The sequence below is a fragment of the Drosophila gunungcola genome, unplaced genomic scaffold (genome assembly GCF_025200985.1).
Source record: "Drosophila gunungcola strain Sukarami unplaced genomic scaffold, Dgunungcola_SK_2 000167F, whole genome shotgun sequence".
In the NCBI taxonomy this organism is placed as follows: domain Eukaryota; kingdom Metazoa; phylum Arthropoda; class Insecta; order Diptera; family Drosophilidae; genus Drosophila; species Drosophila gunungcola.
The window spans coordinates 23,417-44,091 of record NW_026453328.1 but is presented as its reverse complement, the minus strand read 5'-3'; the positions used below and the strand labels follow the sequence as shown (position 1 = coordinate 44,091).

At 36.0% G+C, this 20,675-nt stretch overlaps 2 protein-coding genes across 2 annotated transcripts in view; both read left to right on the top strand.

Annotated features, from left to right (window-relative positions):
* The first annotated feature begins 1,300 nt into the window (after positions 1-1,300).
* LOC128265865 (ubiquitin-conjugating enzyme E2 S) lies at positions 1,301-5,471 on the top strand. The gene is made up of 4 exons (XM_053002080.1): positions 1,301-1,413; positions 1,545-2,109; positions 3,068-3,538; positions 4,457-5,471. Exons 2-4 carry the CDS (start codon positions 2,101-2,103, stop codon positions 4,604-4,606), a joined length of 630 nt encoding a protein of 209 aa, XP_052858040.1. The 5' UTR covers positions 1,301-1,413; positions 1,545-2,100; the 3' UTR covers positions 4,607-5,471.
* A 3,035-nt stretch (positions 5,472-8,506) lies between these two features.
* LOC128265863 (uncharacterized) overlaps positions 8,507-20,675 on the top strand; it is a gene marked incomplete at its 3' end in the record, with an annotated part of 35,560 nt that continues 23,391 nt past the window's right edge. Inside the window, 2 exon segments of the mRNA XM_053002078.1 lie at positions 8,507-8,610; positions 13,820-13,975. Coding sequence (XP_052858038.1) covers positions 13,916-13,975 — 60 coding nt within the window.

Below are 20,675 nucleotides of genomic sequence, written 5' to 3'. Positions count from 1 at the left end.
TATTAAAATCGGGATCGGGTATTTTGGTGATTTAAACTAATAAACAACACCTTAAAGCCTATTCAGACAGGCGGAAAAGTCAGCAGTTACTTACGTTATAGTCGTCCGATTTTCATGAAATTAAAACCGTAATTCTAAAATATTAAACCACGACTATATCAAAGAACTTAAAAAAAATTAAGAAACAGCTAGGTTATAATTTCTTTTCATTTATTTTGGGAGCTATATTCTATAGTCATCCGATCCGGCTCGTTCCGACTTATATACTACCTGCAATAGAAATACAACTTTTGGAAGTTTCATGCAGAAACGGACGGACTGACATGGCTAGATCAACTCGCCTAGTGATGCTGATCAAGAATATATATACTTTATAGGGTCGGAAATGTCTCCTTCACTGCGTTGCAAACTTCTGACTGAAATTGTAATACCCTCTACAAGGGTATAAAAGGGTATATTTTTTTGGTAAAATAAAAAATAGTCGTCACAAAATGTGGTATCAGAAGTTTTTGGAAGATTCAATCGTCACGTTAAATTTACCTCGTCAAGAGTGGTTTTTGTTTAATATCAGAAGTTTCTGTATGAAACAACAGTATTATTACTGCAAAGCTCCGAAACCTGGTTACAATAAAAGAGTACGTCAATAGCATGGTCATAAGTCATCTTTGTATGAGTTGGCTATTGAAAAAACCAAAGCACACAATTCTGACTCTTGATCTTAGCTGAACGCTGAATACTGCTGTCCAAGGACCAAAACAAAAATATGCCACCAAAATATGTTGTGCCGTTTATTATAGTTTTTTGTTTTGGGAGCAATTTTGGAAGCCGTTCGAGCGAACGAGATGCATTAGTATTCATTTTATTTCGCGTTCTCTTCTTCTTTTTTGCAGTTTGTTTACTTTTCTTAGTCGGCCTGTGTGAAAAATTGGCAAAAACCGTCATAGCTTCAATATATTTAATTTTTATATTTCAGAAATTGGGGAAGTGCCCGAACCGGGCAAAACATAAAGATGTGGGTGGGAATCTGGAAATCAAATAAGTATTTAAAAATGATAACACATTTTTTGAATAAGCTACATATGCCCTCACAATCGATATAGATATGAGAATTGTCTCAAGCAATCGATATCTGAAGATGAACATATTTTCGTGCCATCGGCAATCGATATCTGGCTTAGCGGCTGGTTATTTCAAAGAAACTGTAGTTTAAAATATTTCGTAAATCAAAAATCGTTAATATAGGCAATCAGTGTTGCTTGCTAGCTATCGATGTATCGATAGCGCCTGAGCAGCCCTGAAAGACGCATTAGTGTAGAGACAGTTTGTTGGTTCGAGCTAGCTGGACTTGCAGATGCGCTACTTTGAAAGGGATTGAAATTTACAGCTTAAACAGAGTTTTAATGGCAAATAATGGTGGGTAAATTTGTAACATATAAGTAAATGTTGAGTTTAAAAGAAATTATTTTTAGCTTGCCAAGCCTTAAAGCGTTACATTTCTTATTCCAATCAAACAATTTGTGAATACACATATGCTCTATTTGTAGGTCCAGCGACGAGGGTTACTGTAAAATGGAAACTGTTTTTGTGTGTTGTTGTCGAGCGTGAAGTGTGCAATTAGACAATTGAATTTGTTTAAATGTGACGGGAAAAAGCGCACTACACCAACGGCGAAGGCGAGCGAATCGATTTCCAAACAATAATAAACTACGAAACTTAATTTAAAGTCGCTCGGAAATCCGGAAATCGGGAATTTCGAGAAGTGCCCCCATCCAATACATATACATACATATATAAGAGAAGAGCGTGCGAAAACAGAAACCCAAACAACGGATAAGGAGAGACGAGTGGCGGGGTCAGGAAAAGCTAGCCAGCCAGTCAGCAGCGCTTTTAGTCAAATACTTTTTGGCCACTTTTCCACGCCAGCTGGAAAGAGGCGGGCGAGGGCGGTGAAATTGCGACTTTCGGTGGCCCAAAGAGCTCAGCTGCAGGAATAAGCTGACGCGAAACCTTGAGACACCGACTCTTACTCACACCAGCGCAAGCACACGCACACTGTACCACACACACACAGGCGCAGGAGCAGCAGGAAGTGCAGACAACATGAGTTCGGTAAAGTAAACAAATTATCCAACTTAATACAAGAGTCAGTACTGGGAGTAACTCGAAAATAAGTCCCATTCAAGGAGTTATCAGATTTCAAACTTGGTTCACAAATTATGTGTCACAATGGGGGTGTAACAGAAATCTTTTCCAACCGAATTCAGTTGGAATTAGCATGAAACCAGAAGAACGTTGGCTTATTCTAAAAAAAATAGCAAAAAATAGATGTCAGAGTCTTTATGAACAGTCGTATACCACATTATGCAGCACTGTTCATTGGCCCGATTTGTACGTACGATTTAACTGCAATTCACTTACCATTGAGATAAGAAAACGGACCTTATTATGTTATGTTAAGTATAGAATGTTTTTCAGTCATTGTTATAATTTATAATTTTTAGCCAAAAGTTTTCCACGCAACGAAAGACACATTTTCGACCCTATTATGAGTACATATATATTCTTGATCAGCATTACTAGAAGAGCCGATCTAGAACTGAAACGAAATCGGTTGTGGTAGATTATTCTCAAAAATACCAATATATATATTATAAAGTCGAAACAGGTAGGATCGGACGACTATATCATATACATAGTAAAAGTAATTATAAAGTAATTATAATAATTATATTTTTAAATTTATACGGATATATTCTGAGACATATTGATGTTTTACTATTATGAATTATGGTTTTTAATTTGTAAAATTCAGACAAACATATTATAAAGCTACAATAAAAATGATCGAAAAATGCGTAGGCAAATATACCTAGCTGTTTTTAAACATACACGCATACAAATCAAAATAATATCGTTTTATAAAATACATGTCCGTCTACGTGACCGTTCGTCTATTTCAACTCACTATAGCTTGCGGATTTAAACCTCCTTTGCAAACACAGAATAGTTATTAGGCAATTAATTATTCGAACCCAAACTAAAGCTACAAAATTCATCTAATTTCCAGCAATACTCAAATGTGGAGAACCTGTCGCCGCAGACGATACGGCAGGTGATGCGGGAGCTGCAGGAGATGGAGACCACGCCTCCGGAGGGCATCAAGGTGCTGATCAATGAAAGCGACGTGACGGACATTCAAGCGTTGATCGACGGACCTGCTGGCACTCCGTACACCGCCGGCGTTTTCCGCGTCAAGTTGACGCTGAACAAGGACTTCCCACAGACGCCACCAAAGGCGTACTTTCTCACCAAGATCTTTCACCCGAATGTGGCTGCCAACGGAGAGATCTGCGTGAATACACTGAAGAAGGACTGGAAGCCGGACCTGGGCATCAAGCACATTCTGCTTACCATCAAATGCCTGCTGATCGTCCCAAATCCGGAATCTGCGCTGAACGAGGAGGCCGGCAAGATGCTGTTGGAGCGTTACGACGACTACTCGCAGCGGGCACGCATGATGACCGAGATTCATGCCCAGGTAAAAAAGCGTTTTATTCTTTCTATGTGCTTTGCTTAGCTATACTTTTATGACTATCAGGCATTTAACTAGAAAATAATAAAAAAAAAACATTATACGATTTGTATGCACCAAGAAGAAAAGTTAATTTACCGAAGCCGTTTGCCTATAGAAAGGACTATCATTTGAATATTATCTGTGTTCAGTTCTTGGTGTTGCCATAATCCTTTCACATGCTCTTCATGACTTTTTGGACCGTCAAATCCATGTCTCGGCCTGTAAGCCTTGCGTTTCGCAACTATGAATGCTTAAATCGGCTCAGTGATAATTTATATATTATTATTTTTAAAAATATAAGCACCTTTTGCTTAAATTTAGGATTAGGACATTTAGCGCATAAAGGAAAAATAGATTCGGCAGAAAAAGCTATCAATCCGAATTAGTTTTAACAAAATAGTTCATGGGAAATAAACTAATAAAGCACTAATAAAACTTGTAACATTAAATAAGTCATTCCATAAATCGAAATAGGTTGTTGAAAAAACAGTCCTAAAGTTAAACATGAATAATGTGCAATTATTTAGGTTTAAAACTACATATTTAGTTTTCAAAAAAGAAAAATTTGTTGCAAACACAAAGCAGAAAAACAATTGCCTGAGTCATAAAAAATAACAAACAAATATTTATCACACTCAGTATTTATCTGAATCACTTCCATGATTATGTTGTTTTTTTTATCAAGTATTTTTTATGAAATCCGTAGAACTAAAAGCATTCAAATTAAGCATTAAACCGTTAATCACATAATGTTAGAATGATTATATAAAGACCTATAAGCGTAACACTCCTCTGTGAACCAACTTGAATTGCTTTATTGGACAGGGTTAATTCTCTATAGCATAACATATGTAATATAATCCGTTTGCGGTTCAATTTCAGCCCTCCAAATGCGGTGCAGGCGCTGCTGGCGATGCCAAAGACGACGATGGACCCTCGACGAAGAAGCACGCGGGCTTAGACAAAAAGCTGCAGGACAAGAAAAAGGAAAAGTTGCTCAAGGAAAAGAAGCGCATGCTGAAGAGATTATGAGAATCATAAGGCGGAGTTCTGTGGACTAGCTAATCATCCAGGAGCAGTAAGCAGTAGCAGGAAATGACGGATTCGAAAGAATGGATAGATGATAAGGGAAAAAAAGTGGAAAAGTGCGAGTGCTAACCCAAGAACCACTTGAATGGCTGCAATTAAAGGAGCAGGCGCGCTATGAAATTTTACACTGATCTGATACAAAAGGAAAAAATTATGCAACTGACAAAAGGAAGTCGCCGATAAAACTCGGTAAAGAAACTGCGTCATTTAAAGGCTAATATCGGTATCGCAAGTTAAAGCTGCAAAATATCGGTAGAACGAGAGAGAGATAGAACCACTCCAAAGAAAAGGGCATCCAGTTACCACATACGATTATTTAAACCACTTCTTTTGGTGACAGCACCTGTCAACCGAGCCTAGAACATAAAAAACAAACAAAAACCAACAAAAATCTACCAAGAGAAATGGGAAATGCAACCATCTCCTTAGTAATTTATGTAGTTCTCTTTTCTTGATGATCATGAGCTATCCTAGCATAATTTATGTAATTAGATTAAAGAAAAACAAGGAGAACATTATCGCCTCATACATGTCACCACCCAAACTCCCTACAAAATCTCTCTAAAAAAGCATCACCAATTTACCTTAATGAGCATTATTATCGTTCACTTTGGGCCTGTCCTTACATTGAGTAATCCTCCGTCTAATCAATTGTTTTCAGAAAACAATTGTCTATTAGTCGCCGTAATCGATTGCAAAGTGTATGGATGGCTCTTAAAACTTAAGTTTAACCCTTTTATTTGTGTGTCTTTTTAAAATTGTATCCATTTAGTTTTAAGTTTAATAAATTTCAATTCGTTACTTTTAATTGTCCTGCTTAGGTGTAAGAAAAAACCACGCATCCAACAAACAATCACAAAAAATACATAAATTTATTAATGAAAAACTGTAAAAGATCGATAGCACACTTTGTAGAGATTTTAGTTTAAGGACTGAAAACTGTAAAAAACTTGTCGCAAAACGGAATGGAGCGGGACAGATCGAAATGGAATAGCACGGTGATAAGTGCATGGGATATCCTAGTCCTTTCGTTTGCTTTACCTCTTGCTCTCTCTCTGTCTCTCTCTCTCTCTCTCTCTCATTTTCCAAGCTTACACATGAAAAACACAGAAATCGAGGGCGGAGAATAAAAAGCAATTAAAAAAGAATAAAATTCCAACAAATATTCCAAGCAAAAGAAATTCTGAAAAAAAAAAGATTTTGAAATTGGCAAGAAAGTAAATATGTCTGCCTGGACTTTGGAAAATGTATTTGTTATACACGTTTTCAACCACATGCAATGTACTTATTGAGGGAGAATATTGGGTTAATAAATTTAATTTATGTATGAAGTTGAAGAAAAGTAGCACTATCGTGAAACAAAAAAGTGAATAAGAGCTACCTTCGCCAAAACGAATTTAGACAGTAAATTTAATCTTCCGATCGGAATATACTACTTATAACCAAGCGGTAAGTATAATAGATATACGATACCCACAAGCACATAACTATTGATATAGTCAACTCAAAGGATGGTAAAAAAAACAGCAAAATTATTTATATCTTATACTATGATTCTTCGAAAACAACCATAGGTTTATGGAGTCCTAAAACTAGCTCTTTTTTGCCAAAACTATTAAGGTTTGGGGGCTTAACAAACCTGAATTAGTTTATGGTAAATTCATGTTTGTTTAGTATTTTAAAACAAATCCGGACCCCAAAAATGGGTCCCCATCCAGATTCAGTGGACATCGTAACTAGAGACAGATCTATCTTTCAATAAACAATAAAGTAAGCAAACTATGGCGAGCAGAAGTTAATCTACGCTTGCATCTATAACAAAAATTACAAATTGTATAGAACGTCAAAGACAGCTATTTGATATCGAAATAGCATACCGTTGCTACATTTCAAAGTATAGTGTAAACGTCTGACTTCTGAAAGGCTATAGTAAATCATAAACAAGCGTAGCATTCTTTTAGTACAGAGGAACATTCCAATACGAAATTTAATGTATTGAAACCAATGAAAGGTACTTACTAGAAACAGTAAACAAAACCAAAAACACGCGAGTCGGCAGGTAAAAATGGTACATATTTAAAGCGTTATTCTGGTCTAGAAATTTGAACAAAAATTATTTTATTTAAAAGTTTTGACTTTTTCTCGAAACTATTTTTTTGAGCTGGGTGAATGCTACTTCAAGTTCTACCGAACCTATTCCTTTACAATTTGGTATATATTTTGTTTACGCAACTCTCATTTTTCTCCATTTTATGGTTATTTTACAACCATTTAAGAAAATTATGCAATGGTTTTTAGAAAGACCTTCTTATATTTAGGAAAATCATTTTCTAAAATGAAAGGCGAGTCGCCATTGGCTGAAATTCATAGGCGATTTTCTTAAATCAATAGCGAATTTCTTGAATCTGGGTGTAGCATCGATCCGATTTTTTCCGTGTATAATTGTAAGCACTTAGATTTTCAGATCACGTAGCGCGTGCCAATAACAAAAGGTATTTCCTAGTTCCGCTTCGGTCCGCTTCCCTTCCGCCCCTCCGGCCCCCGCCCACCGGAAGAGTTTATCTCTGCTTTCTGGAGTTTTTTCGATTCCCGCGATTCTGCGAAATGTCATGAGACACTCTCACACAAGCACACATTCTAGAGGGGTGATGTGGGCTTGGGTAGGTGTGTGCGGTTCTTCCCCTCTCGCTCCCACAGTCTAGCTAGCTCTGTCTAACCGCCAACGCTTTTGAGCTGAGCCAACATTCCAATCGGTTCGGTTCGGATCGGATCGGATCGGGTGTAACCTTCAGACAACTTGTCGCTCGAACCAAATATTGTCGCATAGCCTGAATGAGAATTCTGGAAGGGCAGTGAATGTGAAACACCCTTATTTTAATATTATGATGGTATAGGGTATTTTTTTAAATTCGAAACTAATGACTCGCTTTATTCTAATAGTCTAAAATTTTAAACAATTTTTTTTAATATTTGAAGAATTGAAGACACACTTCATATAAAGTAAGTCCACTGAGATTCTAGACTTAATGTTAGTTGGGTGCTTTATTGAATATCTGGATGTGGACAAAAAAAAACGTATGATTGAATATATTGACACAAAACTACAATATCTTGAAATCATAATGCATTTTCAGTCTTGTAATTAGTGATAGTAGTATTATAATAATGTGGATAATCGTTTGTTTCAAACTTGTGAAGCCAAAAACGACATAGTATTTAACTATGTACCTTAGCTTAAAAGCTGTGTATGTAGATGTTTCGGTTCGATAGAATCTCTAAATTGCTGAATTTCGGTCAGCTTGTTCAAAAATTATCTTGCTGAAAATTTTTGTTGAATTGCTGAAGATATCCCTGGTCCAACATGAAAGGAATTACCAAATATATGCAAATAAAGAAGCTTAGACAGTGCAAAGCAAAACAATAACCCAATAGCTTAGCTTTTTGCTCTTTTTAGTCTTTTTCTAATTGCGGTCTGAATTGTGGCAACTGGGTTTTCGCAGCGGATTTACCCGAGGTGGTTAGAGTATAAAGTTTGGATTCAGATTTGGACTGAGTTCGATTTCGATTGTTCGGACTGTTGGCGCTCTCTCGCGCTCTCCGAAGTCGGACTTCAACGAATGGCCAGCAGATGTGGAGACCGCAAAATGGAAAATGCCAATCTGGGGGGAGCGAAGGGGGGCGGGGGACGCCAAGAGGGAGCGGCGATCGCCAATTTCAGCTAAAGCTGAGGCTAAAGCCAAAAGCCAGGCAGCCCGCAACAACAACAACAACATCAACAACTGGAAAGTGAATAACAAACGGCAAAAGCAAAGCCAATGGCAGCAGGTAGATCAGTTGTGAATCTGGCAACAAACCATTTGGCTGGGGCTGCTGCTCCAAAACAAAAAGAATAACAAAAACAACGCGATCCTCTCTTCGGCTCCAAATGTGCGCGCGTGTGTGTGTGTGTGAGTGCCTATCGATACGGATGCATTGTGTTTATTTTTATTGTTATTGTGGTTTTGCCGCGTATATAAATTAAATATCTATATAAATCACATATCTATATAAGAATTTGTTAATAATGGCCCCTATAACCATATAATTGCTTATCGATAAAGTGTACCCTTTGGCACGTGATAACTTCCCGAGGATCCTCATTTCCCGCTTGAAAAAGCAAAAACGCGTGTTTCCACTGAGTTTTAGCGCCCAATCTGCCGCCCTACTGCCCTTTTTAAAAACATCTGTTTGCCCAGCTGCCCATGTGCATGTTGTTGGCTAATTGGCCAACTCCCCGCCCCCCTCTTGCCACTCATGTATTTCTCAACATCTCTTAAACTTGGCTTCTTTTTTTTTTATTTACTTTGTTTTTGTTTAGTGATCGATGTGTGATCTGCGATGCTTACCAGTGTGATCAAAACGATGGGTTATTTGAAAAATGTATTTCAAAACATTTAAAAAATTAATTTCCAATCATTAAAAAAAAAAGAAGACCGAGGACAAGCAAGATTTTAAGAATGCTCTTCTATATATGTACGCCGAACACATTCAAAAACGTCATGAAGTTAATTGCAAGATTTTTCATACAAAAATGATTCATTAGATGGTTTCATTATGGCTTAAATTTGAAATGAAATTCCGTTCCCTTATAATTGTAGAGTTTAGTGCTTTTATTTTACAGTGAAATTTTAATGAAAATTAAAAGATATATTATTACAAATATCAAAATATCTCTAATGGTTATAAGTAATTTCTAATAGAACGCAAACGATTTTTTCTGCTAGACAAGTGACCTTGTGTAGCATCCTCATCGCAAGTTAAGATCAAACTAGAACACATCCGCGAATGTAAGTGCAAGTACCTATAAATACCGTTTATATGGTGCATATGTATGAATATGTATGAATATAGCCAATAGGCGTGGGTCGGTTGCTTTCAGCTGCAAAAATCCGAACAGAATTAAATCGGAATTCAATAGAATCGAATGGAGTGGAATGGAATCGAGTTAACGCACTTTGATGACGATGACTTTGTTAGCCCTGTTACGTTGTTACTGTAGGGGCCATCGTTACGATTGCTTCAATATGATTTGCATACAGTCACAGTAGAACGTAGGAACTAGTGTCTATAACTTAAGTAAAAGATTCAGTAACATTACTATTCAGATCCTTTAAAATTAGTTCATTGACTCACTGATTAGGCCACTAATTAATGGATTTGTTATACATTTGAATTGGCAAATTTACCATTAAAAACACTTTTATTAGTTCGTTAATCAATTCATTCACCAAAATATTTCATGTCGGTCATCTATCAGTTTTACTCAATAAAGTCGGATCAAGTTCTTTCATTCAAGGCGATGATCGTGTTAGGAATGCTGCACTGTGGTTACAGGTATGACAAACTGGCAAGTACGGCTTTAAGTTTGCCACACAAATACACTCAACCCCAGACAGATCACGGTTCTATAATGTGTAACGTATGGCAGATACAGGCATTGTGTGGGCCGAAGAAAGAAAGAAAACAGCATCAAGAATGAGTTAAGTAAAGTCGCGCAAATAACTCGCTCATTTCGTCATTTTGAGCAGGTATCAATATTTGATATATGTCCAAATACACAGAAATGGCTATATCCATATATATGTAATATGTACAATACACATATGCAAATCGGAATGGAGGTCTACACAAGGAAAAAAGTGTGAATATTAGCCGATAAAGTATTTTTTTTAAATATTAAGCGAAGTGCTTGAGTTAGGGACATGAAATTTTCTTCTACTTTTAAACAAAAGACCCAAGTTCTGGCGGACTTACCCAGCTCTTCTTACATATATTTGCGAAATTTTTGAATTTATAATACATATTTATCAAATATACTTATTAACCCAGCACTTGGAATCAAATTTGGATTTGTTCAATTTGTTCTTATTACATGAAACAGGCTACACTTATGTTGGTTCAAAAATGAGTATATATTAAATGTATCATCTTTTTAACCTCTTTTTTTTTCTGTGCATGGATGGATCGCCTTGACGTCGAGCGTCGTAAAATCCTCCGATTTTGTAGATTTGTTGACTCCAAACCTCGTTTGTGTGTCAACATTAATGTGTTTAAATATGCCTGTTTCTGTTTCGGTTTGGTTTCTGATTTGTTTTTTGTTTCGAGAACGCTTGAGCGTTTCATTAACAGGCGGGGGCGGGTCGCCAGGCGAAGGCGTTCCAAATGCTTTGGCTTTGGCTTTGGCCATCGGGGCCAAAAACGAAAACTAAAACTCATTTTGACCAAATGCGTTCGAAACTATGCGGCAAAACAGCGAGTGGGCAGCGCCGCCAGTTCAAAGTTGTTCGAGAGCAGCAATTATCCAAATGATCAACTGATGCTTACGGCCAGAGAATTGGAGGAGCTAAAATCCAAGTCAAGCCACCTCCTTTGATTTGATCCAAATCGGATACATCCTATAGACGACATTCATCTGGCAAATTGTTCCCCGATTCACTATAGTTTTTCACGCAGTGTCAAGATATTTACATAAAATTTTCAAAATAGTATATTTTTATTTTTATTTTTTATTTTTATATTTTTATTATTTTAGTCAGAAGTTTGCTTCGCTGTAAAGGAGAAATTTCCGACCATATTCAGTATTTATATTCTTAATCAGGATCATCGGTCTTTTGGTCCATCTGTCTGCCCGCTGACAACTAGTTTCTCAGTCTTAAAGTTATAGGGATCTTTTTTTTTATAGCCTTGCAGAGAGAATTTTAATTTCAGTCAAAAGTTTGCAACGCAGTGAAGGAGATATCTCCGATCCTATAAAGTACATAGTCTTGACCAGCATCACTAGGGTAGTCGATCTAGCCATGTCCGTCTGTCCGTCCGTTTATACGCAAACTAGTCTCTCAGTTTTAAAGTTATGTGCATTAAACTTTCCCAAAAGTTGTCTTTCTATTGCAGGTAGTACATAAGTAATAGTATTATCAGAATTACGGCTTAAATTTCATCAAAGTCGGACGACTATAACAATAAAAATATTAAAAAAAAAAATTATTTTTTTTATTTTGTATTTTTTTTTTTTTAATTCTTTTTGACTTAAATAAATTATTATTTTTATAATTTATTTAAACATATACGCGAGTAAATCATAATTTTAACGTTCTCAAGAATATTTAATTTTTGCAATAACTGCAAGGGTATATGAACTTCGGCTTGCGAAGTTTGCTTCCTTTCTTGTTTTTTTTTGTTTTAGTGTTTTTAAAATGATTTTTAAAAGCTCATCTATTGACCTTATGTTGAGTGTTAATTGTTTTATACTATTTTGGAACGATTTGTAAGCGCAACGCAAATAATAAACTAATTTTAACTCTAGTCAATGTAAATAGCTTTTTAAGTTAAATTAAATAAATTTGTATTTTTCAATTTAAACTTAAATTAATAGACCAGAAAAAAAGGAATTAGATTAGAAACAAATATTTAACCTTTGGGTAAGGTAAATTTACAAATATTTTATTTTTTAGTTTATTTTTTTAAATCTATTAAGTTTAAAGTTACGACTTTGATGTTTTAGTTGAAAACAGCGCTGTGAACCAAAAAAAGAAGATTATATGTAAAGCTCTTGATCGTCGATCTTCGCGATGACTCCATAGCTTATTGGCTAGCGAGTTCGACTACAAACCCAGAGGTCGCCGTTTCAAATCCGGCAGTGTTCTTGTGTATATTTCTCTAATGCATTTGAATACATTATCATTTACAGTGAATTCTTCTTCTGCTATAGTTATCTAACATTGATATGCATGTTTAAAGCAAAATAAATGTTTGTTAAAAAAAATTTTAATAAATAATTGTTCCAGCAAAATGACGTATAACAAAAAAAAATTTGATTATCATAAATTTATGAAAACATCGCCATTAATTTAGGAACAATTCGATCTAAAATCATTACAATATCTCGAAAAACTACAAAAAACGAAAAACTACCGTAAATCTGAATTTCCATTTATTTGTATTTGTATTTGTATTTGTATTTATTATAAAATTTCATCCTATTTGTCTAAAACAATTACCAAAAAATTGAAAATTTTTTTGTCATTTTTTTTAACATTTGGGTTCTTCTTATTAGAGCGATTTTGATCACATTTAAGCCGTGATTCCAAACTAATAAACCATCACAAAATATCTATATGACATAGTCGTCTGATCCGACTTGTCTCAACTATTATACTGCCTGCAACAGGAAGATAACCTTTGGGGAAGGTTTTATGCAGATAGCTTTAGAACTGAGAGACTAGTTTGCGACGGTCAGACAGACAGACAGACAGACGGACGGACAGACGGACGGACAGACGGGCATGGCTAGATCGACTCTCCTAGTGATGCTGATCAAGAATGTATATTCTTCATAGGGTCGGATTTGTCTCCTGCGTTGCAAACTTCTGACTGAAATTATAATACCCTTAAGGCTATAAATATGCTTCCATTTATCGACTAAAAAACCCTGAAAATTGTTTAGTGACTAGTAAAAATTTAATTGATTGGGAAAAATACATTTAGAACACTTCTATTTAATTTCACTTTTGAATGCCAAAAGAATATACTTTAATTTATTTAAACTATCTTAAATGACAAACTAAAAATGTAATTTGTCAAAACAAATACTTTTAAAATACCACAATATAACTTTAACATTATTGAAATTGCATTTATATAAGTTTAGCGAAGCTATTATCAAAAACATACAAAGTCTGAAATATATTTTTAACACTTCTGTGTGCCAGAAGTAACTCACATAAAAACTTTTAACTAAGCTGTACAGAAGCGGTAAACTTGTAGATATATGATAAACTCATTTTTCATTGTGATATTAATTTAAAAGAAGGAATTTTCATACTTCTTTACTCACCCACACTATCAGGTTGCGCCACCTGTTGGAATTCGGCGGCACTTGTAAAACGTTTTGAAATAAAGCATACTTTTAATCTAACACTAAGACAGGAATACATTCTGAAACTCGGCTAAGCGAATACGCCAACCAATATTTTTTAAAAGCTGTACAAATACATATGTTATATTAAAGTTTTCGCTGAAACTTTAATTATCAAATTAAATACAACTTTATAAAATAAAAAAATAACAAATTTAAGTTGATTTTTTGAAATGTTAGCAAGGACTTTTTTTCTCCTTCAGAAAATAAATTTGGAGATTGAAACTGATAACTTAAAAAAACGAAGTCAGAGGAAGAAAAGTAAAGTAACCGGGAAATCGGAGAACTCAGCCGCGGCTATGGCTTTAAGCAAGATCATTAAAACAAAAGCTGGCGCCAAAGACGAACAAAACGAACTGGTGAGTGCCTGATAGACCCCCTTAACCCACCAAATGCCCCTTAACCCAAAACAGCAACCCACCACATGAAACTTACAATCACATTACGTATAGTTGCGGTCAAAAATATAGTGGTAGCTTATTTCTATATTTTAAAATGTGAGTACAAAAATATAGCTGTATTCTTTACTCAAAACTTTTCCAAATTTAAACAAATTATTTAAAAATGTATTTGGTTTTATAAATTTCTTATTTAAATTGAACTTAGTGCCTTGTTAGACAGCAAAATCCTTTTCGGTTTGATTGCTGTTTATTGTTACTTGGCTGGCGCTTAATATTTAAAATAGGTGAAAAAGGCGACAAAAAATGTATTTTATTCTATGTTATTATTATATTTATTATTTATCATTTACGTAGTACGATAGCTGAGTGTGAGTAAAATATATTCAGGGGTGCCGAAAGATGACGTTCTTTTTTTAATACATTATTTTTGAATCATTTCTAAAGAATGTGTCACCTTCCATATTCTTGGTTAGGATCACATATCGAGTCGATCAAGCCGTTTTGTCCTTAGTCCATATAAATCTATACACCGAAAATTTATTTTTATGTTTTGAAATTGGTTTGTCATGGCACTGACTATTTTGTTCCTTTTTGTTCTGTTTCAATATTTCATAACGATTCATTTTGAAAAACATGGCAAACAGAGTATCCAACGAAATTTTGGCATAAATTAGCTTTAAGTGTGTATATTGATAATACTTATTGCACTTATATTCTAATCAAAAATCCAGAATCCCTGGACCAATGCCATCATTAAACGATGTTGTTATTGAGTTGTTAGAGCTAAACCGTAGACTACAAATAAGCCGTAGCCTACTTTTGGGTTCCGTGGCAATTGATTTCAAACCTCTAGGGATTTCTGCGGGGTACACCGAATTAGTTTCAATAATTAAAAAAGGTAGTTTTCTTTATAATTTAGTATATTTTTTACACACACACTGCCATTGTTTTGACCGCAACTGTACCCCCCAATCCAAAACCTTTGGCTAGAAATGTACTAACATTCGGGCCACGTTAATCGCGTAAGGTGGCTCAGGTAAAGTAAAGCTCGCCGAGCGGGAAAAAACAATGAATGGCTGCCTACATCGACGGCGGCAGAGGCTGCGGCAGAGGCTGCGGCAGAGGCAGCGACTGCGGCCGAAAAAAAAAGGCAAACAGTTTTTCAGCTCAGGTGTAACAAACTAACGGTGCAGTTACCGACGGCCAGCAGTCGCAGACGCGCCATCGAACACGCCGCTCGCGATCGCGCTCTCATTCGGTTTTCCGTTTTCGGTTTTCGGTTTTCCAGCCTTCCAGCTTTTCACAGCTCTTCAGATTTTCCGTGTCGGTTTTCAGATTTTTTTTCTCTTTTTCGGCCCGATCATTTTCCGTTTCGGTTTCAATTTCCTTGGCGCTTCATTTAACACAACCGCTTAAACTGAAAGCCTGCCAATCGATCTAAATTTAATTGTGTTTTGTTGATTGTCGCGCTGCACTTGATTTTTTTCTTCGTGTGGTTTTGTACGCTAATTGCCTGAATGGCAAAGGCAAAGTGCAAAGTGTGACAGTGCAAGAGATAAAGAGCAAGAGCGAGACAGAGAGAAAGAGAGAGAGAGAGAAAGAGAGGGAGAGAAGGGTGAGCGGGGGCTAGTACACTAAAACAAAATGGGTGGGAAAGAACTTTCTTACTTTGTGATATCAATTATCTTAACGATATTCGAATAAAAGTTTTATTTATATATCTTTGGAAACTTGAGTTGCAACCATGATTTGTAAAAGTTCAAAAAACATACACTAAGGACTTAAATAAAAAATATTTATTAGGACATTTTTCAAGAATATATTTTGTTTTCTATTTTAAAAGTAAGCAAACCTCTTAAAAAAAGGTCTTTAAAAAAATGTGATCTTCATATATAAGGTCTAAATATATTTTAATAAGGCTTATACATACATAGACGTAAAAAATTACAAGAATAACTTAAAAAGGAGTAAAAAAAAAACAGGCCAACTAATTGCAACCATTAATTTTGTTGGTAAATAGCTCCGCTATTGAAATATTATGCATAACTTTTCTCTCGGTGAGTGCCGCGTACAAAAGTTTTTTTTGTGCTGTGCAGAATTGGAGATATATTTATATGCGACCCATTCACGTTGTCAGATCGCGGCCCAAGTGGCGTATACGTGCAAAAAATTAATCATTAACTCAGGCTTTTTGCACTCACTCTTTGCCTTTCGATTCGTGTATTCTTGCTACGTTTTGCTGCTCTATTCGTTGTCGTGATATTTGTTGTTGTTGTTGTTCGGCTGCATATTTGCCAAACAATTTAGTTTGTACTTCTATTTTGTTGCCATTTTGTTGATCTTTCCGTGTTGAACCACCTAACCCACATGGGCCAGTGCGCATACGCAATGTTGGCCCAGCAAATTAGTTCTAGTATTGGCGCAATACTGCCAGTTAGTCGGATAACACCTTCCTGCATGGCTGCACCCCCTCTCCCCCTTTCAACGAGCCACGAACATATTTTCCCACCATTAAGAGGCCCCCAAAGTCCGAGAGATCAGGCAATATAACAACAAGGCCTGAGAAACACTCACATATAACAACAAATCAAAGCCTGCACACAATGTGTTGGGCACTACACAGCGAAAAAAAGTTGTTTTGATGGGTTGTTTTTGGTTTTATTTCAATTTGGGAACACATTTTTTAAAATATTGTGAGCAACTATTGGGAATTATTGGGCTTCCCCAAAAAAATGAATGAAGTATTATATAATTTGTATTTGTCCGCCTAGAAATAAAAACTATTATCCTTCTTAAAAACCTTTTTTTTACGATAAATATTTAGTATTTATAATTTCAAAATTATCTTAATTTTGAAAACATTCAATTTTATTTAAATATTTCTATATTTGTTAACTTAAAAGCATAAATTAATCTTAAAACATTAATTGATTAAAATTAAAGAGTTGAATATCGTTAATGATCACATCACACCTTATTCTATATCACATTTTTGTTCACTGTACAGAGTTATAAAGGGGGTTGAGTGAAGTGTGGGATGCGGGTGGGGGTTTTTTTTACTAGCACCCACAACTAATGCAGTTGTTGTTGTTTTTTTCCTGTTGCTTTTGTTGTTGTTGTTGGTTGTTAGTTGCTGGTTATGTGTGGCTGCTTTTTTGAAAGAGTTTTGTTGTCTCGTTGTTTATTGTTGTTGTTAGTCGTGTTCAACTTGTTTGTCTGTTGTGGTTGTTGTGGGTGAACTATTTAAGATTTTTCCCGCTCTTCTAAAAGGAAACCTCTTTTGGCCCGTCTTGCGTTTTTTTGGACAGCAGCCACAATTCAATGTCTTTGTATGGCCAAAAGGCGTGAATTAAATGCAACTACAACATGCCAGTGGTAAAAGAGGCTTGGGAAGGGGTTTTGGTGGGTTGGCTGGGAGTTGCTTTTAGATACCCATTCGTCGTTGACCAGTGCGTGACTTGTGGGCTCGGCTGCAACTTTGCTTCATACATACATACAACACGTTGTTGCTGTCGCACACGAAAAACTGAAAGAACATTTTATATAAGTTGTCCAACTCAAGTATACAATTTATAAGTATTTTATGAAAAAAAAACACTTTAATTATTCTATTTGAACCAGCCTTCCTGAAACCAAAATCCCATCTAAATACAGTAACAAACTTTACATATTATTTACAAGTTTTATAAAGTCTATATATCTGCTTTAATATATATTAAAACCAAATAAAAATCTTTTACCAACTAAAAAGAACATACTATATTATCTATCATTAAAATACATAAATTCAAGGTAAATAATATAGTAATACTTACTGTCTCAAGTGGCAATTTTTTGGTTGTTTTTTCCCAGTGTTTTGCTGCCGTTGCTTTTGGGTCAAGTAAAAGGCTTTGCGATTGCAATAGGAATTGTCAAAGTTGGCCAACGCTGCGACTTTGGGCTCGCAACTCTGAACTTTAGTTCCCCAAAAACAAGCGAGATATTTCAATATATGACTCATGGTTGGGCGTGACTCCCCCCCCTTTATCAAATATATATCCTCCTGATAATTTTTTTACCCCAGTAGCCCTGTGACAAAAGAGGAGGCATCGGCATCGCCTTAAGCGGCATTTAGACGAACCGAACATAGAAGCTTCATGACCATATTTATACACTTTTTGCTTGCGGTGGCTTCCATCGATTCCCTTTTACAAAACAACAAATCGATTTGACCGGAAGCAATTACAAAAATGGCCAAATTGCAGTCACAATTAAGTGTACGTTGTTGTGGCGGCCTGACGTCATCGACCGATCGCTGAAAGCCGAAACTAGCAAATCAGCCAGCCGACAACCCGGGCGAGATTTATTGTCCGTTTGCCTAATTATCGATTCAAGAGTCGTTTTCCCTCTCCAACGAATTGCTGGCCACGGTGGGAGATATGATTCGCAGTTGGCCATATCCGCTGAAGGCATCTGAAATCTGGCAGATAGCTGGGCAGCGATCTCGAAAACTATGGCTCACCAAGTGTAAAGCTAGAACAGTTAATTCCAGGTCGGTTATGCTGCCCTCTTTGACATATTGTATCCAATGTATCCACAGCTTCTGACTTTAACGTGCAAAGAGGGTACTGCGTTCGATCGCTAACACATCTTGGTATGTGAGAAATGATCTTCACATCCCTTCAGTGCGTCGGCAGATCACCAGGCATTCAAGCCGATGTAACAAGCGGCTCCAAGCCAACAGCAATCACCAGCGGCTTCTTTGGCAAACCCGACGACCAGGCGACCTCTGTTCTTAATCAATAACTGTGATCTTCCTGTTATGTTACCCTGTTGTGCTTCACTATTAGTACCCACGTTTTATAACCAATAAACTGCTTGATCTCCAAAAAAAAAAGTAATTGTGTTGGCAGATCGACGGTTTGCCTAATACAGTGCGAATCTAAAATTCGGGAATGAACTATTAGATATAGCTCCCACATATAGCAATAAAAATATTACAAAAAATAAATTTTAAAAAATTTAACGTTTCTATTCAAGTTTTTTAAAAAAATATGTTAGACAGTAATGGTTTACTAATATAAAATTACGCTTTTAATTTTATTAAACGTTATTATACATCTGCCATATTAACGATCGAATAATTGATAATTATATATATTTTATAATTATAATTATTAAAATTTTACAGTATAGGGTTTTTGAGTTGAACGTTTAAAATGCTATAACAAATATATTAAATAGGTTTTGATAACTACTAAAAAAGAAGTTAAAGCTTTAAAACATTAAGCACATATAACCGCATATTTGGATCCTTTTAATTCTCAAAACACATCTAATGCTTTTCTGTTATATTGTATTTTTAATCCTATACGATTTCCCACTACCCATTTAAATCCAGCTAGATATATTCGTGTATATTTGGATATTCCCTAATACAGAAATCGCAGTCAGAGGGCAACATTTTCACAGACAACAGGGTCCGTTTGTTGTTGTTTCTGCCGCTGCCGTGGGTCTGGTGATCTGACCTTTGGCCGCTTTTTGAACCCAGTCTAGTTAGACTGAGCGCAAGAGTTTGTTTTGTCCGAATTTCCACTTCCATTTTCCATTTCACCGCCTTGAACTGTGCACGATGCCCTTTTGGGTTTCGGCCTGTATTTATTTTGGTTGCTTGAAGAGATGGGGGGTGGGATGTGCGCTGTACATACAGAGTTATGAAGACTTAAGTACCGCACCCACTGCCAGATCCAATTATGGCCCTTGGCTCCGGTTTAATGAGCTCGCAGAACAGTTCTGAACTTAACGCATGGCGAATTTAACGCCCATTGAAAAGGAGGGAGGTGCACTAACCATGGTTACCACTTCAATAAATATGAACACGTAACAGAGGGCAACAAAAGTTTTAGGCAGGCCTAACCGCATTAGATAACGATAAATAGGGCTTTTCTAAGCAAAGTTTTCCAATACACTTTAGGCCTTTTAGGTGAAGATTAAATATAAATAAGCAATTTTAATTTCAATGTCATATTAATGATAGAGGTCTCTGGGCTTCCGCAAATCTTACTAAAACCGTCGAATTTAAAAAGTTTATATTAAATACAATAAATATAAGAGTCTTTGGACCGTAAGTGTATAGTGGCAAGGTAATTTATTGTGATCAAAGCAAACTTCGGCAGCCCAAGTTTATATACCCTTGCAGCTATTGCAGAAATTAAATATTCTTGAAAACATTAATATTATGAACTACTTGCGTATATGTTTAAAAGCATTGAAGCTATGATGATTGGCAGCTCAATTATTCGATAGTTCTTATGACAGCTATTATTATTATTAGTATCGGGGTGTTTAGTGTACCGCGACCTGTAAGATCTATTGTACCCCATTCAGAGCCTACAGCTCAGATATCAACCCACTTTCTCGAATAAGTCGAGGACTTTTAATGGGTTGATTCTTCCTAGGAGCTCAGGTGTAAGAGTTCTGGTTCCTAAGATTTTACATCTTATACTTGCTAATGCCGGACAGTCTGCGATGATGTGTTTAGAGGTTTCGTCCTCTATGTCGCAGAATCTGCAAGTTCTACTGCTGGTTATTCCCATCTTACCTAGGTGACTTTTTAGTCTACAGTGCCCGGTTAATAATCCGGTAACGATCCTAAGTGAATTTTTCCCTAGTTGAATAT

Excerpts from the sequence above, each read along its gene's own strand:
- LOC128265865 (XM_053002080.1), top strand. Across the intron at positions 3,539-4,456 it reads TGACCGAGATTCATGCCCAG|CCCTCCAAATGCGGTGCAGG; the intron begins GTAAAAAAGCGT and ends GTTCAATTTCAG.